General features: G+C 47.0%; 3 protein-coding genes across 4 annotated transcripts; 1 reads left to right on the forward strand and 2 right to left on the reverse strand.

The window, feature by feature from the left end:
• The first annotated feature begins 161 nt into the window (after window positions 1–161).
• On the forward strand, window positions 162–3,600 carry dolk (dolichol kinase). Its single transcript, XM_061847714.1, has 2 exons — window positions 162–297; window positions 1,304–3,600. Exon 2 carries the CDS (start codon window positions 1,321–1,323, stop codon window positions 2,932–2,934), a length of 1,614 nt encoding a protein of 537 aa, XP_061703698.1. The 5' UTR covers window positions 162–297; window positions 1,304–1,320; the 3' UTR covers window positions 2,935–3,600.
• Window positions 3,516–18,775, reverse strand: phyhd1 (phytanoyl-CoA dioxygenase domain containing 1). 2 transcript variants are annotated; one of them, XM_061847715.1, is made up of 11 exons: window positions 18,647–18,775; window positions 8,730–8,927; window positions 7,632–7,790; window positions 6,723–6,798; window positions 6,540–6,643; window positions 6,254–6,316; window positions 5,450–5,471; window positions 5,220–5,348; window positions 4,621–4,737; window positions 4,091–4,217; window positions 3,516–3,710 (listed from the first exon to the last, which is right to left on the reverse strand). In XM_061847715.1, the coding sequence occupies exons 2-11, from the start codon at window positions 8,901–8,903 to the stop codon at window positions 3,662–3,664; spliced, it is 1,020 nt and encodes a 339-aa protein (XP_061703699.1). In that variant the 5' UTR covers window positions 8,904–8,927; window positions 18,647–18,775; the 3' UTR covers window positions 3,516–3,661. The 2 variants fall into 2 exon arrangements, with proteins under 2 accessions (XP_061703699.1, XP_061703700.1); XM_061847716.1 differs by lacking the exon at window positions 18,647–18,775 and adding an exon at window positions 9,103–9,230.
• lrrc8aa (leucine rich repeat containing 8 VRAC subunit Aa) lies at window positions 9,613–18,785 on the reverse strand. The gene is made up of 3 exons (XM_061847713.1): window positions 18,647–18,785; window positions 14,344–16,480; window positions 9,613–13,677 (listed from the first exon to the last, which is right to left on the reverse strand). The coding sequence occupies exons 2-3, from the start codon at window positions 16,468–16,470 to the stop codon at window positions 13,402–13,404; spliced, it is 2,403 nt and encodes an 800-aa protein (XP_061703697.1). The 5' UTR covers window positions 16,471–16,480; window positions 18,647–18,785; the 3' UTR covers window positions 9,613–13,401.
• Window positions 18,786–18,933: the final 148 nt, after the last annotated feature.

Raw genomic sequence — 18,933 nt, forward strand, 5'->3', positions numbered from 1 at the left:
ATCTTGTGGACGTCAAAACAATACGGTCATATCTGTATTTATTAATATTATTACGTTTGAGTATGACTCCATTTATCAAATTACTTATATTTACTCAAGCATAGTACTAAAAAAAATCTTATTTATAAATAAAATCTAATAAGACGTATCGACGAGATTCGTGCCGGTCACGTGACCCCCCCCCCCGTGACAAAACATGGCGGCCGCCTAGTGGCTGGGTGATGAACGTTCTCTGACAAAGGGAACAAACTGACGCCCTCCCGCTCGCTCCGTCCACGTAAAAACACCGACAACGCGGTACGTATATTTGTGCCTCTCCGCGCATCCTCGGCGCTGACGACGTTTATTGACGTTTCTCTCTCGCCCCCCACACGCCTTATTATTTTGCCGTTTCGCGTTGACGTTAAGCGCACTCATGCAGCGCTCATTTTGGTCGCCTGCGGCATCTCAGAAAAGCTGAAAGATTTTTAATATATATACCGATTAAAAAAAAGTGCTCGTTCTTTGTCCGTAATTGTCGAAAACGGGACATCAATGACGTCGTTTCAGCTTCGAGGGGTAAAAGTTCATCTTGCGACAGAGCGGAAGGCTCTTGAGCAAAGAGCAATTTAGTACGTGAAGGTTCAACCTCGGAAGCAGTGATTACCCCGGTGGCGAGTTGTCAGGGACAGCAAGGCCATTCTCTGCCCACCTCCATTTATGACCGAAATTCTTTATGAAACTGTAATCATTTATTTCCAACCGTCCATTCTCTTCACTTGTTTTATTTTTATTTTTTGGTCCAATCAGATGCCAGCCTCAAGGTGTTGCCGTGTCAATCTAATCTGCCCGAGCATTTAGAATCAATAGTGCTGCTTGATGTAATTTAAACTTGTGTAAAAATCTTTTTTAAAATCATTTCTCGATGAATGATTAATATGTGCACCCAGATGCACTTATTCCTGAACCTTTTCAGACATGCTAAGTTACACCCATGTATATTAATATGTGTTTGTATGTATATTGTATCTGCATAGTATGCCTTTCAAGACAGGTGTAAACATTGGTCAAATATGTCTATATTTTGAAAATTATTTTGCAAAAAGAGAACAATTTTAACAGGTATATTTTTTTACGTTTGGAATGAATTCAAATCATATTACAGATACACAATAACCAGTAGAATACCTGTTTGGAAATTAGATACCTGCAGCCCGAGTTGAAGTCCACGTCAAGTGAAGCGGCAGCCCAGACCTGTTCCCCGGACCTCGAGTTTGACACCCGTGTTCCAATTTTTTTTATTTTTATTCCTCTCCCCCCCCAGATGAAGAAATTCCATTGATGGCGACCACGCCCATCCGCCCGCCCTCAGCGATGAGCGCCCACGTCGACCCGGTCGCGGTGGAGTCGGCCGTGGTGTCGGCCGTGGTCCTGTGCGTCCACGCGGCGCTGTGGAACCAGCACTCTTGGTGCGCCGTGGCGCTGCTCATCCAGGCCTTCTACGTGCAGTACAAGTGGGACCGCCTGCTCAAGTCGGGCGGCGCCGTGTTCCAGTTCCGCCCCGCCGCCAACAGCGGCATCGTCCCGGCGTCCGTGGTGATGCCGCTGCTGGGTCTGGTCCTGCGGGCCAAGTGCGCCTCCGCCGGCAGCGTCCACCTGGAGCGCTTCTCCATGGTGGTGACGGTGAGCGGCATGGTCCTGGCGCTCTTCCTGTCCCTGATCGCGCTGGGCATCACGCGGCCCGTGCCCGCCAACACCTGCGCGGTCGCCGGCCTCTCGGCCGCCGCCATCCTGTACAGCGCCAAGCAGACCCTGACGGTGTCGGAGGTGATCGAGGTTCTGGAGGTGCTCCTGATCTTCGTGTACCTCAGCCTGATCGTGCTGTACCTGCTGCCGCGCTGCTTCACGCCCGGCGAGGCGCTGCTGGTGGTGGGCGCCGTCAGCTTAGTGGTCAACCAGCTCATCAAGCGCTCGCTGAACTGGAGCGAGGCCCAAGGGGGCGACCCGGTCAACTACCTGCTGCCCGTTCTGGTGGCGGGCTGCCTCCTGCTGGGCGTGGTCTTCGCCCTGCTCTTCTGCTTCATGGAGTCGGAGACGTGGGTGTCGTCGCTCTTCTTCCACACCATGACGGCCGTGCTGGGCCTGGGGGTCCTGGTGCCGTGGCTCTCGCTCTTCATCGGGCGCCATCCCTTCACGTGGTTGTGGGACTTCGTCACCTTCAACCGGCGCCGCCTGGGCCTGGTGGCGTACTGGGCCGCGCTGTGCTTGGCCGCCGCCTGCGTGGTGCTGCAGCAGAACTACCGGCGCCGCGCGGGCTCCAAGAAGCACCGGGCCTCCACGGTGGTGCGCAAGTACTTCCACGTCCTGGCGGTGGCCACCTTCGTCCCGGGTCTCCTGTACGACCGCCAGCTGCTGCACGTGGCGTCGGTGGGCTGCCTGGCCGTCTTCCTCTTCCTGGAGTACGTGCGCTACTTCCGGATCAAGCCGCTGGGGCGAGCCCTGCGCCAGCTCCTCACCCTGTTCCTGGACGAACGGGACTCGGGCCCGCTCATCCTCACCCACGTCTACCTGCTGCTGGGCATGGCGCTGCCCGTCTGGCTCTTCCCGGGGGGGTGCGCCCCCAAGGGGACGCTCCCCGGGGCGGGCGGCCTGGTGCCGTACGCCGGCGTGCTGGCGGTGGGCGTGGGCGACACGGCGGCGTCGGTCTTCGGAAGCACGCTGGGCGAGATCCGGTGGCCCGGCACCAAGAAGACGGTGGAGGGCACGGCCACGTCGGTGCTGGCCCAGATCGTCGGCGTGGCCGTGTTGCTGATTTGGGACGCGGGCGTGGACCTCAACGGCGCCTACTCGTGGATCTTGGGCTCGGTGGCGCTGGTGGCCATGCTGGAGGCGTACACGTCGCAGATCGACAACCTGCTGCTGCCGCTCTACCTGCTCATCCTGCTCATGCTCTGACGCCGCAAAAGACGCAGAATTGGCGCCCGCGGATGGCCGCCGAGCCTACAAATTTCCTTCCCGGAAAATGTTTTGGGTTCATCCTGAAAATTCACCAGACACCCCAAAAGTTGTGTACGATTATGTTTATTGTTATTTATTCCCATGCGCCGTCGTCGATCAAAAAGAAAGCCTTAAGTCGTGTCAAGTGGTTCTGATTCTGATTTTCCCGGCTTTCGTGGGACCTCTTCAGTTAAGTATGTTTAAAAAAAAAAAAAAGTATAATTTCCGACCCATTGAGCTATTTTTCCAATGATTTTTTTAATTTCTCAATTTTACCATAAGCGCATGGCTGAATTTTGGATGGTGTCATTTTTTTTTTTGCAAGTTTTGCGGTTCCTCAAACCCTTGAAAATGATTTTTGTCCGTTTCTGAACACGCGCTTGTATTTTTTTAATCCTGTCACGTTGACATTTTTTACAGTTTTAAATGGAAGTTGTGATTATTAATTCCGATCCTTTTTTAATTATTTTGTCTCCTTTGAACATATTTAGCATGTCCCTGCATTTTTTTTTTTTTTTTTAATCATGTGATGTTGCATGTGGAGCGCGTCACAATTTATTTACATTTGTGTGAAAGCACTTTTGGACAAGAATCACGAGAATTAAAGTACACGCGCAAATAATACTCATGATTGTTTGGACCCAAATTGATTTTCAACCTTTCGTGCAAACGTCCGTCCGTTCCGTCAATTGGTATAAAGCGACGGGAAAGGAAGTTCCTCCGTGGGCTGCAACCTTCAAGACAAAACAAATCAACATCAGGTCCAAATTTTCAGGAAAAGTACCGTAATTCCCGACCGACAGAGCGCACCTGGTTATAAGCCTCGCCCAGTACATTTGTAAAGGAAATACCATTTGGTACGTACATACGCCGCAAGTGCCCACATTGAAATCCACATTGAAACATATTTACAAAGACAGTACACAGAAGTTTAACGCTAGCGCCAAAGTGCTAACGTAAACGCTAACGCTAGTGCCACCGTGCTTAATGTAAATGCTAAAAACTAGCGCCGTCGTGCTTAACGTAAACGCTAACGCTAGCGCCGTGCTAACAGGGCCGGTTAAAAAAAAAAAAAAAAAAGACATAGCGGTAAAAAAAATGTTTTGCAACTGACCAGTTGTCGGGACTCCAGCGGGTGTCCTGCGCCTCCATCAGGTGGAAGGTGTACACGTGGCGCGAGTTCTCCGACGCGTTCTCAGCGCTGCGGTGCACCACTTGGCCGTGGATCAGCACCGCGCCCCCTACGTATCATATTAAATCATATAAAAAGGTCGACACACCCCTTGTTTAGGTTTTTGTGAGAGAGATAAACCAGTTCAAAACTTCATGTGATCTCAGTACAACTTGTCATTTTTTTTCTTTCAAGACGGGATAAAAAACAAAAAACTGAAACAATGGGGTAGCAAAATTGTGCACACCCTCTTATGCAGCAATGTGGCTGCGGCTTAACGGATTACCGGTAACCAATCAGATTCAAACTCATGTCAGCACACACTTGAGTCCGTCCCCCCCCCCCCCCACACACACACACACACACACACAAATAAAAATCTGATGTTCTAGTAGGCTTTCCCTGGCTTTGTAACCGAAGTCTGATGAAGACATTCAGCGTAATGGATCCCCTTAAAAAGAGTTTCAACGGACCTTTTTTAACTTCTACCGGGACAAACTTGTCACCGTCATATTCCTGCTCCGTGCCGATGAAGTCCGTCAGAGGGAAGCTGCCCGGCGGCGTCCTCACCATTCGCCGCGTCACTCCACCTGCGAGGAGGGTTTTTTTGGGGGGGCTCTTAAAGTTGCGTGGATGCGGCAAATTACCGTAATTTCCGGCCCATAAGCCGCAACTTTTCTCCACACGCTTTCAAACCCTGCGGTTTATGCGGTGATGCGGCTAATTTGTGCATTTGCCGCAAGGGGGCAGTTGAGTAGAAAAGGTAAGAGTGAGACCGGTGTAATATATGTGCCGAGGAAGTGACTTTTACTGTATGTTTTTTTTTTTTTTTTAACCGGCCCTGTTAGTGCTGTGCTCGCATTAGCATTGTGCTAGCGTGTTCCTGCCGTGTCTCAGTGATTTGTACCGGTATGAATTTTTTTTTTTTTTTTTTTAAACAGGCCCTGTTAGCGCCGCGCTAGCATTAGCTAACAATGGTATTTCTTTTCCAAATCTACTGGGTGAGGATTATAATCAGGTGCGCTCTGTAGGCCGGCAATGACGGTAGCGTACTGTCGGCGTTCACGCTCACGGTTGTGCGAGCCCGGGATGAACCAGAGGCAGCCGTTGTTGACGGTGGCGTCCTCCAGCGCCACCCACAGGCCCATCACCCTCCCCAGGGGCTCCGTGTACAAGAAGGTGGCGTCCTGGTGTGGCGTCACTGGGGGGGGGGGCAAAGATCATAAACAATGCAAGTATGTGTACAGGACAATGACTTCTGCATATCTCACATTTTATATTCATTTAAATTTTTGTTCTTACCTTCTCCGCCAATCCCAGGTTGCTGTGAGGGGTGAAGGGGGGGGCAAACAATATCAATAATAATACATTTATGACATTTCAAATATTTACAACTAGTATTTATAACATAAAAAGGAGTATCATTTAATTAAAAATACATGAAATTCATGAATAGTGAAATATTGTCGCACATACTCTATGTTGCTATATTTAACACGTTCTAACAGCTAACATGTAATATTATATATCTGTATCTATGTCTACAAATATTGCCTAAATTCTTCCATGGTGTTTAAAATCATAATTAAATTGCATACATTCATATTGTACGCCGTAAAAAGCTTTGACAATGCTGTAAACAAATTTAGAAATGCATACACAAAAATTATTTCAAGTATATTTAAATATTGCTTTTAAAAAAACTCTCCAAATGTTAAATGTTACAAATGTAAATATAATTCAGTCAATAAGATAAATACCATATTGTAATAGTGTAAAAAATATTACATACATGACACATGATTAATAATTAAAAAAAACATACCGCGTGCATATCACATTTTTTTAAATATACAGGGTGTCCCAAAAAATGTATACACACTAAATAATATTTGTAAATTCTTTTACATGATAAAATTATTCAAATTATAATAAACATCACAAGTTCACAAATATACAATTGACAATAAACAACAATTTACAAATAAAGTATGTATACGTTTTTCGGGACACACTAGTGACACACACTGATCTAAATAAATATGTTTTCTTTGAAAATGTGCCACGCTATTTGCAACAAAAGGTCCAGGCGGGCCTCTTGCTGACCTTGAAGATGTACATGCTCTGCAGGACCACGGGTCGGACCAGGCCCAGCTTCCTGGCGACGCCCTGAGACCACAACGAGTCCATTTACGAACGTACAGCGAACACTAGACTGCATATTAGAACATTATGTGAGCAGAACACACAAAAAAATAAAATCACTACTTGTGTGCATGAGTGTTTCACTTGTGCATGTAAAAACAAAAACAAAAAAAAAAAGTAAGAGCATTTGCGTGGTGCGTCATTCCGGAACGACGTCCCCGAGGCCCGGTCCGGGTTCCTCGCTCACCTGAACTTTGCGCGAATGCGTAACTTTGGCGTACAAAGGCTCGTGCGCGTGGAGCGCGTGTCCCACTTTGTTGAGCGACCGATGCCTGGGGACGGCGAATTCTCCTGCGGGCGCAGCACACGAGACACAAACGGGTCACTCGGGTCAAGCCGTCCGGCGGCCGGCGAAGATCCGCCCGCTGACCTTCGGCGTCGAACGCTCCCTTCTCGAAGAAAAAGCGGATCTTGTCGCCGCTGGTGATGAAATAGTCGGCGTTTCCCTGCGGGTCAAAAAGCCGTTGGGTCGACTGGAGTGTTGACGAATCACTTTTTTGTGAAAAAAAAAAAATGTTTTGCTGATTGATTTTATGGGGCACAAATTATTGCCAAACAGCAATTCTACCCAGCAACAAGTGACACATTGAAAAGATGGCACATTAACCCTCACTGGAACAATTACAATTTTGCAGAGAGGAAAAATGTGATACTTTCAGAAAATGATACGCTGGACTTCAATTTTTTGATTACATTAAACCTGTTGCAAATTTGCAAACCCCTGCCCGGAAAGGGTTAATTAAAACAAATGACTCGAGAATTCTGCCTGTCAACAAGTGATGGGCCAAAACACTGAGATGGCGCACAATTGGGGGGAAAAAAAATATGTAGTGTGTGATGCTTCTTTTTTTTTCTTGTTGCTAAAACCTTGTTTATAGTCCTAGAATAATATACATATTTGTTTTATTTCTAAGATTGTGTTATTGCCAATTTTCCCTGTTGCTGTCCTTATGGTTTCTGCCTAGCAACAAGTGATGACAAAAAAATAAGATGAGCGGATTTACTGTACCTGCATCTGCAAAGTGTGACATCATTGAAGGCATGAAAAACAAAATCTGATGTGTTACAGCAAACAAAAAAAGAACATTCTAAAAATTCTAAAGACTAGCAATGGTACTAAAAAATACTCATACTTGGTACTCAAGTAGATGTACAAATATTTGTTTGGGCAGTGATTTGATTCCTTTTTCATTGAAGTGAGTGGATTTCCAAATTTTGCAGGTGAAACGCGGTCTGAATATTCAACGGCGGTCCGGAAAGCTGTCGGTCGGGTGCTGACCTGCGTCTTGAGCTGCTCGTGGTGGTACGTGGAGAAGGTGGTCCGGCAGTGCTCCGGCACGTCCATGGCGTCCACGATCTCGCGCATGCGCCGGCGCAGCTCGTCGCATTCCTGCGCCGTCAGGAACTCGTCCAGGACCACGAAGCCGTCCTCCCTGTACTGGCAAAGACGCACAACACAACACTTTTTTTTTTTTTTTTTTTAATTTTTATTTTGGACCGCCATGCTTGTGGTTTTTGTTCTGGAGTCGTTTACATGCTCTCAACTCATTTTTTTAATAGTCAAACCTTCAAGCGATCAGTGTCCTCTTCTACGCTTACACTTCACTGATAAAAAAAAAATTAAAATAAAAGCCCTTGTTTTTTTTTTTTAATATAATATTTTTTTAATTATTCACTCAGTTCCCATTATTGTCTTTTTAAATCATCCATTGTAGTTCGTTGTCCTTTTCAATTTTTCTTTATGCTTCATCACCATTTTAAAAAGGTACACTTTGTCCTTTTTGGTGTTAATTTAATCAAATCTAAAAATTACATTGCAACATTTCAGTTGATCAGTGTACTTTTTGTGTATTTTATGACTACACGATATATTTAAAACTATTGTAATTGATATTCTATTAAAATGAATTATTTATAATCTACGGAATCGTATATATATATATATATATATATATATATATATATATATATAGTCCATCCTTTTTGCATTTCATCACATTGTTTTCAATGGTTGACTTTTTATGCATACAATTGATTATGATTTTCATGTTGCATTTTGTGTGGTTATTTTGCGATTGTAACTATAGTTGTGTTCCAACTTTTTTTTTTACAAGGGAGGGGCGGGGGGGGGGGTTATGTCCTTAAATCTGCCTTTTTGGATGTGGCTCAATTTGCATGCTTTTTGTTCCAGTACATAAAAGTTCACCACCGAGAAAAAAAAAAAAAAAGTACATTACTGTATTTCCAATGCGTCGCCTCGTTATGATCGCGTTGCTGATTGGCTGAACCTGCACACGGCTTGCGTAACCCAAAGAAGAATACGAGGGGGGGAAAAAAAACCTTCTCCAAGTCATTTTTCATAGTTGCATTGGCTCACCTTTTGCACATCTCGGTCGCTGATGAAGTCCATGTTGCCTTCACGGGTTCGGAAAGAAAAAAAAAAAAAACTGAAATCTTGTGCAGTCTTCAGGGGAGGAGGAGGAGCCCCAGACTGCGTCCTTGATTGGCTGGTTGGCTGACTTCCGGACATGTGACACGTTGCTGGCGTCATTGTGTCCCGTTGAACTCGAACACCCTAATTGGATTACCAAAAAAAAAAAAAAAAAAAAAGATAAAACCTAATCTATTTTCTCTTCACGCGCATACAGTAAAATTTGAAGAAAAAAAAAGATAAAACCTAATCTATTTTCTCTTCACGCGCATACAGTAAAATTTGAAGCAAAAATTATTATTTCTTTCAATTTACTTACCTGTCTGGATTATTGCGCTTACAATATTCTCAACTTTTTGGTACCAAGTGCATTATGCAGTCGCAACATTAACACTGGAAAAAAAAAAAAAATGCATCGGGTTAAATAAAATTGTACCGAAATAGTTTAAAAACAAACCGATTGGGAGATTCCGTTGCAATAAATTGAAGTCAAAAGTTCAACACAACTGAACTCTTCTCAGTGATTATTTCAAGTCACTGCTGCACTACCAAATTGAAATATTTCCAAAATGCAGACAATTTCCCCGCCACAAGACACTAGTTCCACATTCTGTGATGCGCTAGTTCCAGCAAGCACACAAATGACGTTACCCGAACGTTTCCTACCAACTAAATTTGACTTCCGCAGCTTCCGTGAACTTTCACGTTAGGTCGTATAAACTTTGTTCCGTTGGGCAGCATCGTGGTGGCGTTGCACCCACTGAAAATTAAAAATGTGTTTTTTTTTTTTTTTTTTTACATGCCGAGCAGCACCGAGCTCGACTGGGAGAAATTTTGCAAATAAGCAACATTTTGTCATTTTAAAATTTGTTTCACAAAGCAGGGGGAAAAAAAAACCCGTCAGTATCGTGAGTTACCGCTATATCGATGTTAATTTCCGTTAGCCCGTCTATGGCGTTTCTCTTTCCTTTGGAATTTGATTTAACAGTTTGGGTACATAATTTGGTGCTGAAATATATAATGGATACATATACACGAGTTCAGAACATCATCTCAGTGTCAAAACAGTTTATTGTGTCACAATTGTACAAAAAAGTACAACGAAGGCATTTTTTTTTTTTTAACATTTGAATTTACATTCCAAAAATATTGACTGCACATTAGTGGTATGGCTTCCTTTCACTGACTAAAAGGAAACATAACAGTATTGTTTTTTTTTTTTCCCAAAGTGTTTTTTTAAATAACCCTTTCAGCAAAATACCCGAAGAATCGAGAATTATAGCACACTTTCCGCATTATTTTCGTGTTTTGCTGAAATCAACCTGTTCAAGAAGTGCCCCGCCCAAATACGGCCGGGCCAACGGAGAGTCCGGCTTTGGTTACCGTGCCGACTGCGTGTGAAAAACACAAGATACAAGTGCCAAAAATTACATTCTAAAAAAATCCATTCGTGGCGACAGACTACGCTGTGTGTATGTGGCGGATTGACAAATCCCAAAAGCATGAATAAATACTGACCTGGCAAGTAGTCGACGCAGCTCTGCTTACCCATATGAAGGTTTCCTTTAAGATGGTGCCTCTGCATGCAAAAACTTTCATACCGCCTGGTTTGGTTTTGAAAGTGCCTCTGGCCTCTTCCCCTCGCCCGCCTGATCACGTCACGCGTGCGGGAACCCATTCGGTTATTTCGGTCTTCTTCTTGTTATACTTTTGTCACAAAGACGAAAGATTTTCAGGCTTATTCAATGTCACATTTGTTGAGTGGGCAGGCAACTTTTCGTACGCGAGCAGTTCAAATATTTGAAATAAGCGCGGCCCCTTTAAGACCTTCCGCACGGGTGAGCCGCCTTTCAAGAATTATTAACTTTTGGCCTTCGCGTGTGTTTTTTATGACAAGCGCAGCGGCGGTCGTACGGCGGACCCTCCAAACACATCAGGGCACAATTACCTTTGTCATTTCGACACGGTTTTCTGACGCAGCGGTTCTGCCTGTTAAATTCTGCCAAATAATCCAAGAAATTATTGTACACTTGTATATTAAAATAAGACTTGAAAAGTGACTTCAAACCATCGCGCTGAAAAATGACCAAATTTTTCTTAAAGACCCTGCTTAGACCCCTCATTAGGACCCCTGAGAGGGGGGGGGGAGGGGGGAACAGAGAAAATTTTTGTTAACAAGCTAGACAAATAATGATTGAATACAAAAATAAAAAGGATACAAATATCAGGCATCGATACATTCTTTCAGCTGGCAGACGCTGTGGGCGTCGCTGAAGGTTCTGCAAACCCCGCCCACGCGCAACTTCCGGGTGTCAATCAAAGATGTGCCTTTTCTCGCGCTCTCACGGGCTGCGGAGAGGCAGCCTCTGTGCACGTGATAGGCTTAGTACTAGCGCAGCCGCTTTAGAGCGCCTCGTCGTCGCAGCATGGAGAAGTAGCGCAACGACTCGTCGGGAGATATCCCGGCTACCGGAAGCTTGATGCGGCCATATTTTTGCGGCTCAAGACGCGGATGTAAAGTTGTGCAGGCGGAAGAAAGACGCTCAGATTTTTGCTTAACGGCGGACATCTCGAGTAGGGAGTCGTTCCAGCCAGCGCGTTCAGGGGACACGCCCACAGCGGCGGCAGGATTGGTAACTAAAGGGGAAGTCCGATCCTCGATTTAACAACGTGTCAGATAGGTCATGTCATATGTACTTGACTTTGAAAATTTGAGGTTAATCCGATATCATTTAATCGTGTTTTGAATCGATTTTTTTAAATCGGCAATTACGAATTTAATGGGCGCCGCCATTTTCATCGAGTCACATGACCTATGTGCACAAACAAAGGCTTGCTTATGTTGCGACACAATTACGGCCAGCGTTGATTTCTTGGATTTATCCTCATCCGTGCATCCATTTTCTTCAGCGCTTATCCTCACGAGGGTCACGGGGAGTGCTGGAGCCTATCCAGGCTGTCAATGGGCAGGAGGTGGGGGTACACCCTGAAGTGGTCGCCAGCCAACCGCAGGGCACATTGAGACCAACAGCCGCACTCACAAATCCCACCTCGGGGCAATTTGGACTCTCCAATTAATGTGAAATGTTTTTGGGGATGTGGGAGGAACCCGGGACCTCAGAACTGCGAGGCCATTTTATCCTCATCTGACGAAGAAACGCGACTTCCCCTTTAACAACACTCTCCTCTACAGCAGTCAACTTTAAAAGACTTATTTTCACTTTGTAGAGAATTTTTTCCCCATTTATTGACGAGAAATAATGCGTTTGCTCATCTATCGATACCAACGACGTAGACTTGGCAGCCAGCACACATAAAGATGGTGTCCACACGACAGAATTGTTTTGTTTTAACTAACCAATATCCACGTTTTTACACCGTGTGTAAATTGAGATTATTATTACATTTGTGACAATTTAGTTCGACGGTTGTGCCAGGAGAATTATTTTTTTTTAATTTATTCAAAATGTGGTCTGATTCAATTAATGTGAGAAAATACGGATTTACTCAAGACTTGGCTTAACAGTAGAATAAATACACACACCAAATAAAAATAAAAAAAAAATAAAAAAATCAGGCAACAGTAGCGGTGCATTCCTTGCGCGGGTAAACGTTTAGTGCTGCAAACTTGTATTAAAAATAAAAAAAAAAAAAAAAAAAAGATTTTAAGGCTGTGTTAGCAGCATGCTAAGCCAACATGGAATAATTCAATCAAGGCTGCAGCGGACCTGATGAATGATTAACACACATTCTCGCTGCATTATAAAAACGTTCCTTTCACTCCACAATCGCCGAGAAGTCAAAGTTAGCTTGCGGAAAACGAGAGGAAGCTGCAATGACGTGTAAAAAACGTCAACACGGCTGCGCTGGGAATCACTCGCCGTCGACGATGTCGTGCCCCCACCTACGTAATAGCGAGTTGGCAGGACGTGTAGCGAGCAAAGGTCGTCCCCCTACGTGGTGCCCACGGGAAGTAAAACATCCCCCTGGGCCGAGACCACGAGCAAAAGCTGTGATGGACTTCAAATGCTTTGTAGCGATTTTGCCGGGTGGGACGATAAACAAAGACAAAACGCCGGTGTAAGTACTGTACAGTCGATGGCCGGATGCCAGATGGCAAATACACACGTCCGCGCCAGTTAAATCAGTGAGGGGCACATCTGAGGAGCGGTCCAAAATCTATAGTCCACTATCTACAAAGGGGAGTAGGGAACGAGTGAAGGATTCCAAAGACAGCCCTTGTCTTATTCCGTTCCAAGAGTTTGCATCATAGACTCCGTCATCTGGTCCGTTCCGGCCCTCTGGCGCGTAAGCAGTGAAATCGTTCATGCAAAAAATGACTCAAACGTGCTGATTAAAAATAGAAAAAAAAAAAAAAGAGGGCTTTTCACGGAGCCCAGTGGCGCTCCGCACGCTAAGCGACAAGTTCTTACTGACTTTTAAGGCCAAAAGTGTTAAGATCACAGACGGTGCATTGGACCATGCGTGAGGAACATTTAAGGCTTCTCAAAATGTCGATTTGTGACTCACACCACAAAAAAAAAAAAAAGGTGCGACGACCTCGACTTACCTTCAGAAACCAATTTAAAAAAAAAAAAAGAAAAAGAAAAAGAATCTGTCACACTTTTTCCTTGTCCGCGCCCAGCAGCTGCTCCTTGACCTCAAGCGGCAGCGTGTTGAACAGCTTCTCCTCCACCACCAGGCCGCTGCGCTCCAGCAGCCGACACTCGGCCAGCTCGGGCGGCAGGCCCTCCAGGTTGTTGCCGCGCAGCTCCAACTGGGTCAGGCCGGCCAGGCCGCCGACGCACGCCGGCAGCGTCTCCAGGCAGTTGTTGCCCAGCTGCAGCACGCGCAGCTTCTTGCACTGGAACAACTCCGCCGGCAGAGTCTCGATCTGGGTAGGGGGAAGGCGCAGCACTTCAGAGACACCGCAGGTCTGTTGAGACATTTCGTATAGCGAGGCCGCTACGACGTTCACATCCAGGATCTGCCTCTGATGAGCCCCCCCCAACTATCTCTGGAGACTCTAAGAAGGTTTCTCCAATCGCGCTGAAACAATTTTGCAAAATAAGATCAATTATCTTGGATGTCTGATTCCACACGACGAGGTTTTGTCAAAGTATTACCAGTGTCGATTGGAAAATGTATCCAAATCTATGCCTGATGGATTTAAAAGATCTGATGTTCTGTCTGGAATGACGAAATCATGTAAAATTAAGGTGACCTAAGTCGAAAACCAATCCGGAGAACCTCTCGATTTCTGCTCTTCACAGCTGGTTTTAATTCATCAGGTTGCGTCGAGACAACTGGAATCTTCTAGTTTGTTGAAGACATCTTTAATCTGAAAGCCTTCTTCAGTTATGAGTTTCCACCAGGCGTGAATTGTGAACGACCGCTTGCATATCGAGCCGGGACAAGATGGTTTCGGGGGTCGCTAAGACGGGTCACGGTGAAATGTCTTCAGAAAACACAAAGAGTCCAGTTGCCTCCATTCAATTTAGGTGGATTAACCTGTCGCGGGTGACGGACAACCCACACGGACCTAGAGAGTGCTCCTTACTCGGTTTTCTGTAACGGCAAAGTGCTGCAGGTTCTGGAGCGAGCCCACGTCGGCCGGGATGCTGGTCAAGTTGTTGTGACTCAAGTCCAAGAGCCGCAGCTTGTGACAGAAGAAGAGCTGGCTGGGCAGCTTCTCGATCTTGTTCTTGTTGAGATAGAGCCTCTCCAGGTTGTTGAGGGTGCCGATCTGAATGGGGATGTAGGCGATCTGGTTGTACCACAGCTTCAGGCAGACCAGGCGACGCAGATGCTGGAAGCTGATGATCTCCTCGATGGTCTTCAGGTTGTTGTCCTTCAGGTTGATCTCCTGCAGGTTGTGCAGGCTGAAGATGGAGTGCGGAATGCGTTCCAGGTCGCAGTGCACCAGCTCCAGTTCGCTCAGGTTGACCATCTTGTTCAGGCTGTTGAGCACCATGAGCTTGGTGCCCTCGTTGTTGATGGACAGCTTCTGGAGGTGTGCGCTCAGGTCGGTCACCACCTGCGGCAGCTTGTACAGGTTGCTCTTCAGGCGGAACACCTTGAGCCTCTTCAGCTCGCGCAGCCCGTCTAGGACGACGTAGCGGTTGTTGTCTGCGCTCAGGTTCCCGGTCAGGTGCAGCTCACTGAGGTTCTTGAGGCTGTAGATCCACAAAGGGATCTCCTTGATGTCAGTGAACTTGATGTGCAGGGACTTGAGCTTCTCCCTGAGAAACGTCAGGGCGGCAGACTCGATTTTGGCCGGCGTGTGGTAAAGTCGCAGCTCGCGCAGGTTGGGGAGCTTGGCCACGATAGGCGGAATGGTGATGTCAGGGATGAACTCCAGCTTGAGGCCCTCCAGCTCCACCAGGTCGAACACGGTCTCGGGGATGCCGCTCAGCATGCACAGGTGCAGCTCCACCTTCTCCTGGGAGTTCTTGGTGATGTGCTGCCGCAGTTTCTCCAGCGTCCACTCGTTGTTGAGGTTGAGCTGCCGCAGCTTGTTCTCGCTCACTTCCGACAAGAAGACGGCGAAGCGCTTGGAGTAGAGCGGGTCGTACTGGTCGAGCATGTGCAGCATGAAGGCGAAGTCGTTCTTCAGGTCGGGGATGTCGCTGTAGCTGCCTTCCTCGCGGATGGCGTCGAAGGAGTAGCGCTTGAGCGTACGGCGCAGCATCCAGCACAGCGCGTACATGGCGATCAGGCCGTACACGAGCACCAGACTGATGTAGAACGACGCCAGGATTTTGAAGAGCGTCGCCAGCGGGTGGGCGCAGTAGAAGGTGCCGTAGCCGGTCAGCTTCTCCGTCTCCACCATGCACACCACGCTGAAGCGGATGTAGCCCACGTGGTAGCTGGCGTAGCTGATGATCACCAAAAACATGATGACCTTGATGAGAGTCTGCCGCACGTATAGACGGTGGATGACGTCTCCTTCTTCCACGTGAATCCGGAACTTCTTCACCTTTTCAAAAAGAGCCTTGGCCTGCTCCCCTTCCTTTTTGTCAAGAACTCCCGTTTCCGATCGGTCCACAATCCCTTGCTCTATTTTGGTCTTGGTTTTCTGGAGCATGGGCATGCTGGCCTCCACGTCCTCACTGGCTGGCAACGGGCGTTGCGGGGTCTTCTTGTCCGCCGAGCCGTTCGTCTTCCCTGGAGGCTTGGGGTCTCGCTCCTCCACCACCGTCTCCGACAGCGCCCTGGTGGTCCACGGGGAGTCGAAACACTTTCGCAGGATGGAGACAAAGTGCTCGAGTTTGGAGCTGGTGAGCGGGAACTTGAACCAGAAGTTGCTGCAGGCCAGGAAGATGAGCGTGTGGAGCAACACCAAGTAGGGGAAGTACTTGGCGAACCAGTGCAGCTTGCTCTCGTAACACACGGCGTCAATGTAGCTGTACTGGTGGCGGTCCAGCTCGTTCTGAATGCCCCGGGGTTCCCCCTGGCGCGGGGACGAGGCGCCGCGGGGTGGCGCCGCGTGGCAGGAGTCGTTGGTGACCCACTTGCACGGCAGGCAGATCATCTTGTCGTGCGTGATCTGCAACGTGCCGCCAAAAACGGCGATCATCAGCATGACCACAGAGATGTAGTCGTTGAAGACGTCCCACCACGGCTTCAGGATGCGGTACGCCGGCTGCGTGTCGGCAAAGTACCGGAGCTCCGTGATGGGGATCATGATGGCTTACCTGCGGAGGCGCACACAAGCTGCCGATTAGCCATTTGAGTATTATTTTTTTTTTAACCGTGCACGCTTGCCCAGCCTCAGCAAGACTCTGCCTCCAGCGGTCCCAAGTTAAATTGAGTTTGAGACCCCTGCTGGAAAGCCAGCTGGCCTTGGCATAGTCTGCTGGCGTTGCCGATTTAAAGCGAATTGTTATTGGATGAGAGCCCCCGTACGGCACAAAAAAAGCCATGAGAGAAGGGCGGGGAACTGATTTTTTTTTTGGGTCAACTTGACGGACAGACCAGAGTTTCAGGCTTGCACGACTCCTTCAGAGTGCCTCATTGTCCACCGCAAGCGCACACGTGTCCCGGAAACGGCTGCCGCGACAGAGTACGTCGTCCATTTTGCAGAGCATCATTTACGGCCGTCCTGCTAAACAGATCAAGCCCCCCGACTGGAGAATTGCGACGAGGAGCCGTCCGCCAAGTGTCAAATTTCTCGGACTCTACTGCGAGTTATTCAGCTACGCGGTGACGAGGATCGGCACGCTTTTTTCACCTTAAAGTATCTCCACGCGGTTGACGTGACACCTAATTCAGCCGATCGGAATTTGGATGTCAGACTGGCAAAGTGGTACCGGTGCCGTAGTACTGGATCACCGATACGGTTTTCAGCATATCCCTAATCGCAGCCATAAAGATTACATTTGACCACAGCACCGAAGCAGCCTACTCAAGCCAGCTAAAGGTTCGGCTTGCTCAGGGTGACCCGTGTTACCTTTCGCATCTTTTGACAGAAATCCAACAAAATGATCGGATCAGAAGACCCAGGATTTAGCAACCTTTGCCTTTCACACACACACAAATTGTTTTGTCCCCTCCGTCTCTGTTACTACCTCGGAGGGCGTAAAACTGCTGGCTCGACGTTGTCCCGCCCGCAATTCCGTGACAATGAGATTAAGGCGGAAATAGCAGCAGTTCAAATTTCTGTCTGGGTCATCGGTGACCGACTCCGCTCAGCTACTTCCCCTTTATGTGACAAACTGCACACGTTCCTATCTGATAGCGCAAATACATAACGCAATTCTTAACAGGTCAAGTTTTTTTTTTTTTTTTTGCTTTTGTTTTGTTTAAGTAGGTCAAGCTAGTTTATGACACGCGAGCGACATCACAAACTGATGTGACTCCGATCAAGCAGAGGCAAAGGACACTATTTACATTACATAATTGCAAAAATATTTATAAAGCTGGTGGCGCTGTTGCCAATTAAATGACATCCTTGAAAGCCAGACAGTACGGCGCACTAGTAGAACTGTCTTTTTCCCTACTAGCACCGCTGTCTACTGGTTTATTACATTTCTACACACTAGGACAATTTTGATAGTGTAGTATGACAACAAAATTATTTTTTTTTCCTTTTTATTGTGGATGTTGACATCCTTGAAAGCCATCTTGGCAGAACCTTGATATCCACCTTTAGGTCCATTCAATAGTTCACTTTTTATCCCCACAAGTAAGGCAGTGCACTAGTAGAACTGTCTTTTTTCCCTACTAGTGCCTTTTACATTTCTACACACTAGGACAATTTTGATAGTGTAGTATGACAACAAAATTATTTTTTTTTCCTTTTTATTGTGGATGTTGACATCCTTGAAAGCCATCTTGGCAGAACCTTGACATCCACCTTTAGGTGCATTCAATAATAGTACACTTTTTATCCTCAAAAGTAAAACAGTACGGCGCACGAGTAGAACTGTTTTGTTTTTTTTTCCCCTACTGGTGCCTTCTACTGGTCTATTACATTTCTACACACTAGGACAATTTAGATATTGTAGTATGACAACTGTTAGTAGTGAGGCAAAACTGAGCACTAGTTAGTTCTTAATGCCAGTTAATTTACCTCACGAGTAACCTGGAGCCACACCTGTCCCAACGAAATGAAAAGTCGCCCATCTTTTATGATATCAAGAGTTTAAGCATGAATTCGACATGGATGATATACAGTACTCGATGATATCTATCTTAAGGTCGCACTCGTAGCCTAAAGGTGGCACTAGTATCGGAATGAACGTTCCAGTGGTTGTACTAGTAGTGAGACGGCGACCTGTCGAGGATGGCGAAGAAACGCCGTAAAACAGGAGTGAGTCACTATCCGCGCTTCCCCGGGGGGTGGGGGGTTAAAAACTCACCGCTCTTACGGACGCCGTCGTCGTCGTCGTCGTCGTCTTCTCTCACCTCTCCGACGCGTCGGGGGCACATTTCTCAGCCCGGAGGCCGCCCCGACGACACCTCCCGCGCAGGTGGCGACCCAAATGGGCAGCGGGCACCGGAAGCGTCCTCTCCGCGATCGGCGCTGATTGGTCCGCCGAGAACCCTGCCGGAAGTAGTACATTTCTTAGCTGTATGATATGTTGTATTTTTTTTTTTGTTTGTTTTGTTTGTGGTTTTACGTGTCGATTCCAACCTGGCTTCACTT

Source organism: Syngnathoides biaculeatus, chromosome 17 (assembly GCF_019802595.1).
Source record: "Syngnathoides biaculeatus isolate LvHL_M chromosome 17, ASM1980259v1, whole genome shotgun sequence".
NCBI lineage: Eukaryota > Metazoa > Chordata > Actinopteri > Syngnathiformes > Syngnathidae > Syngnathoides > Syngnathoides biaculeatus.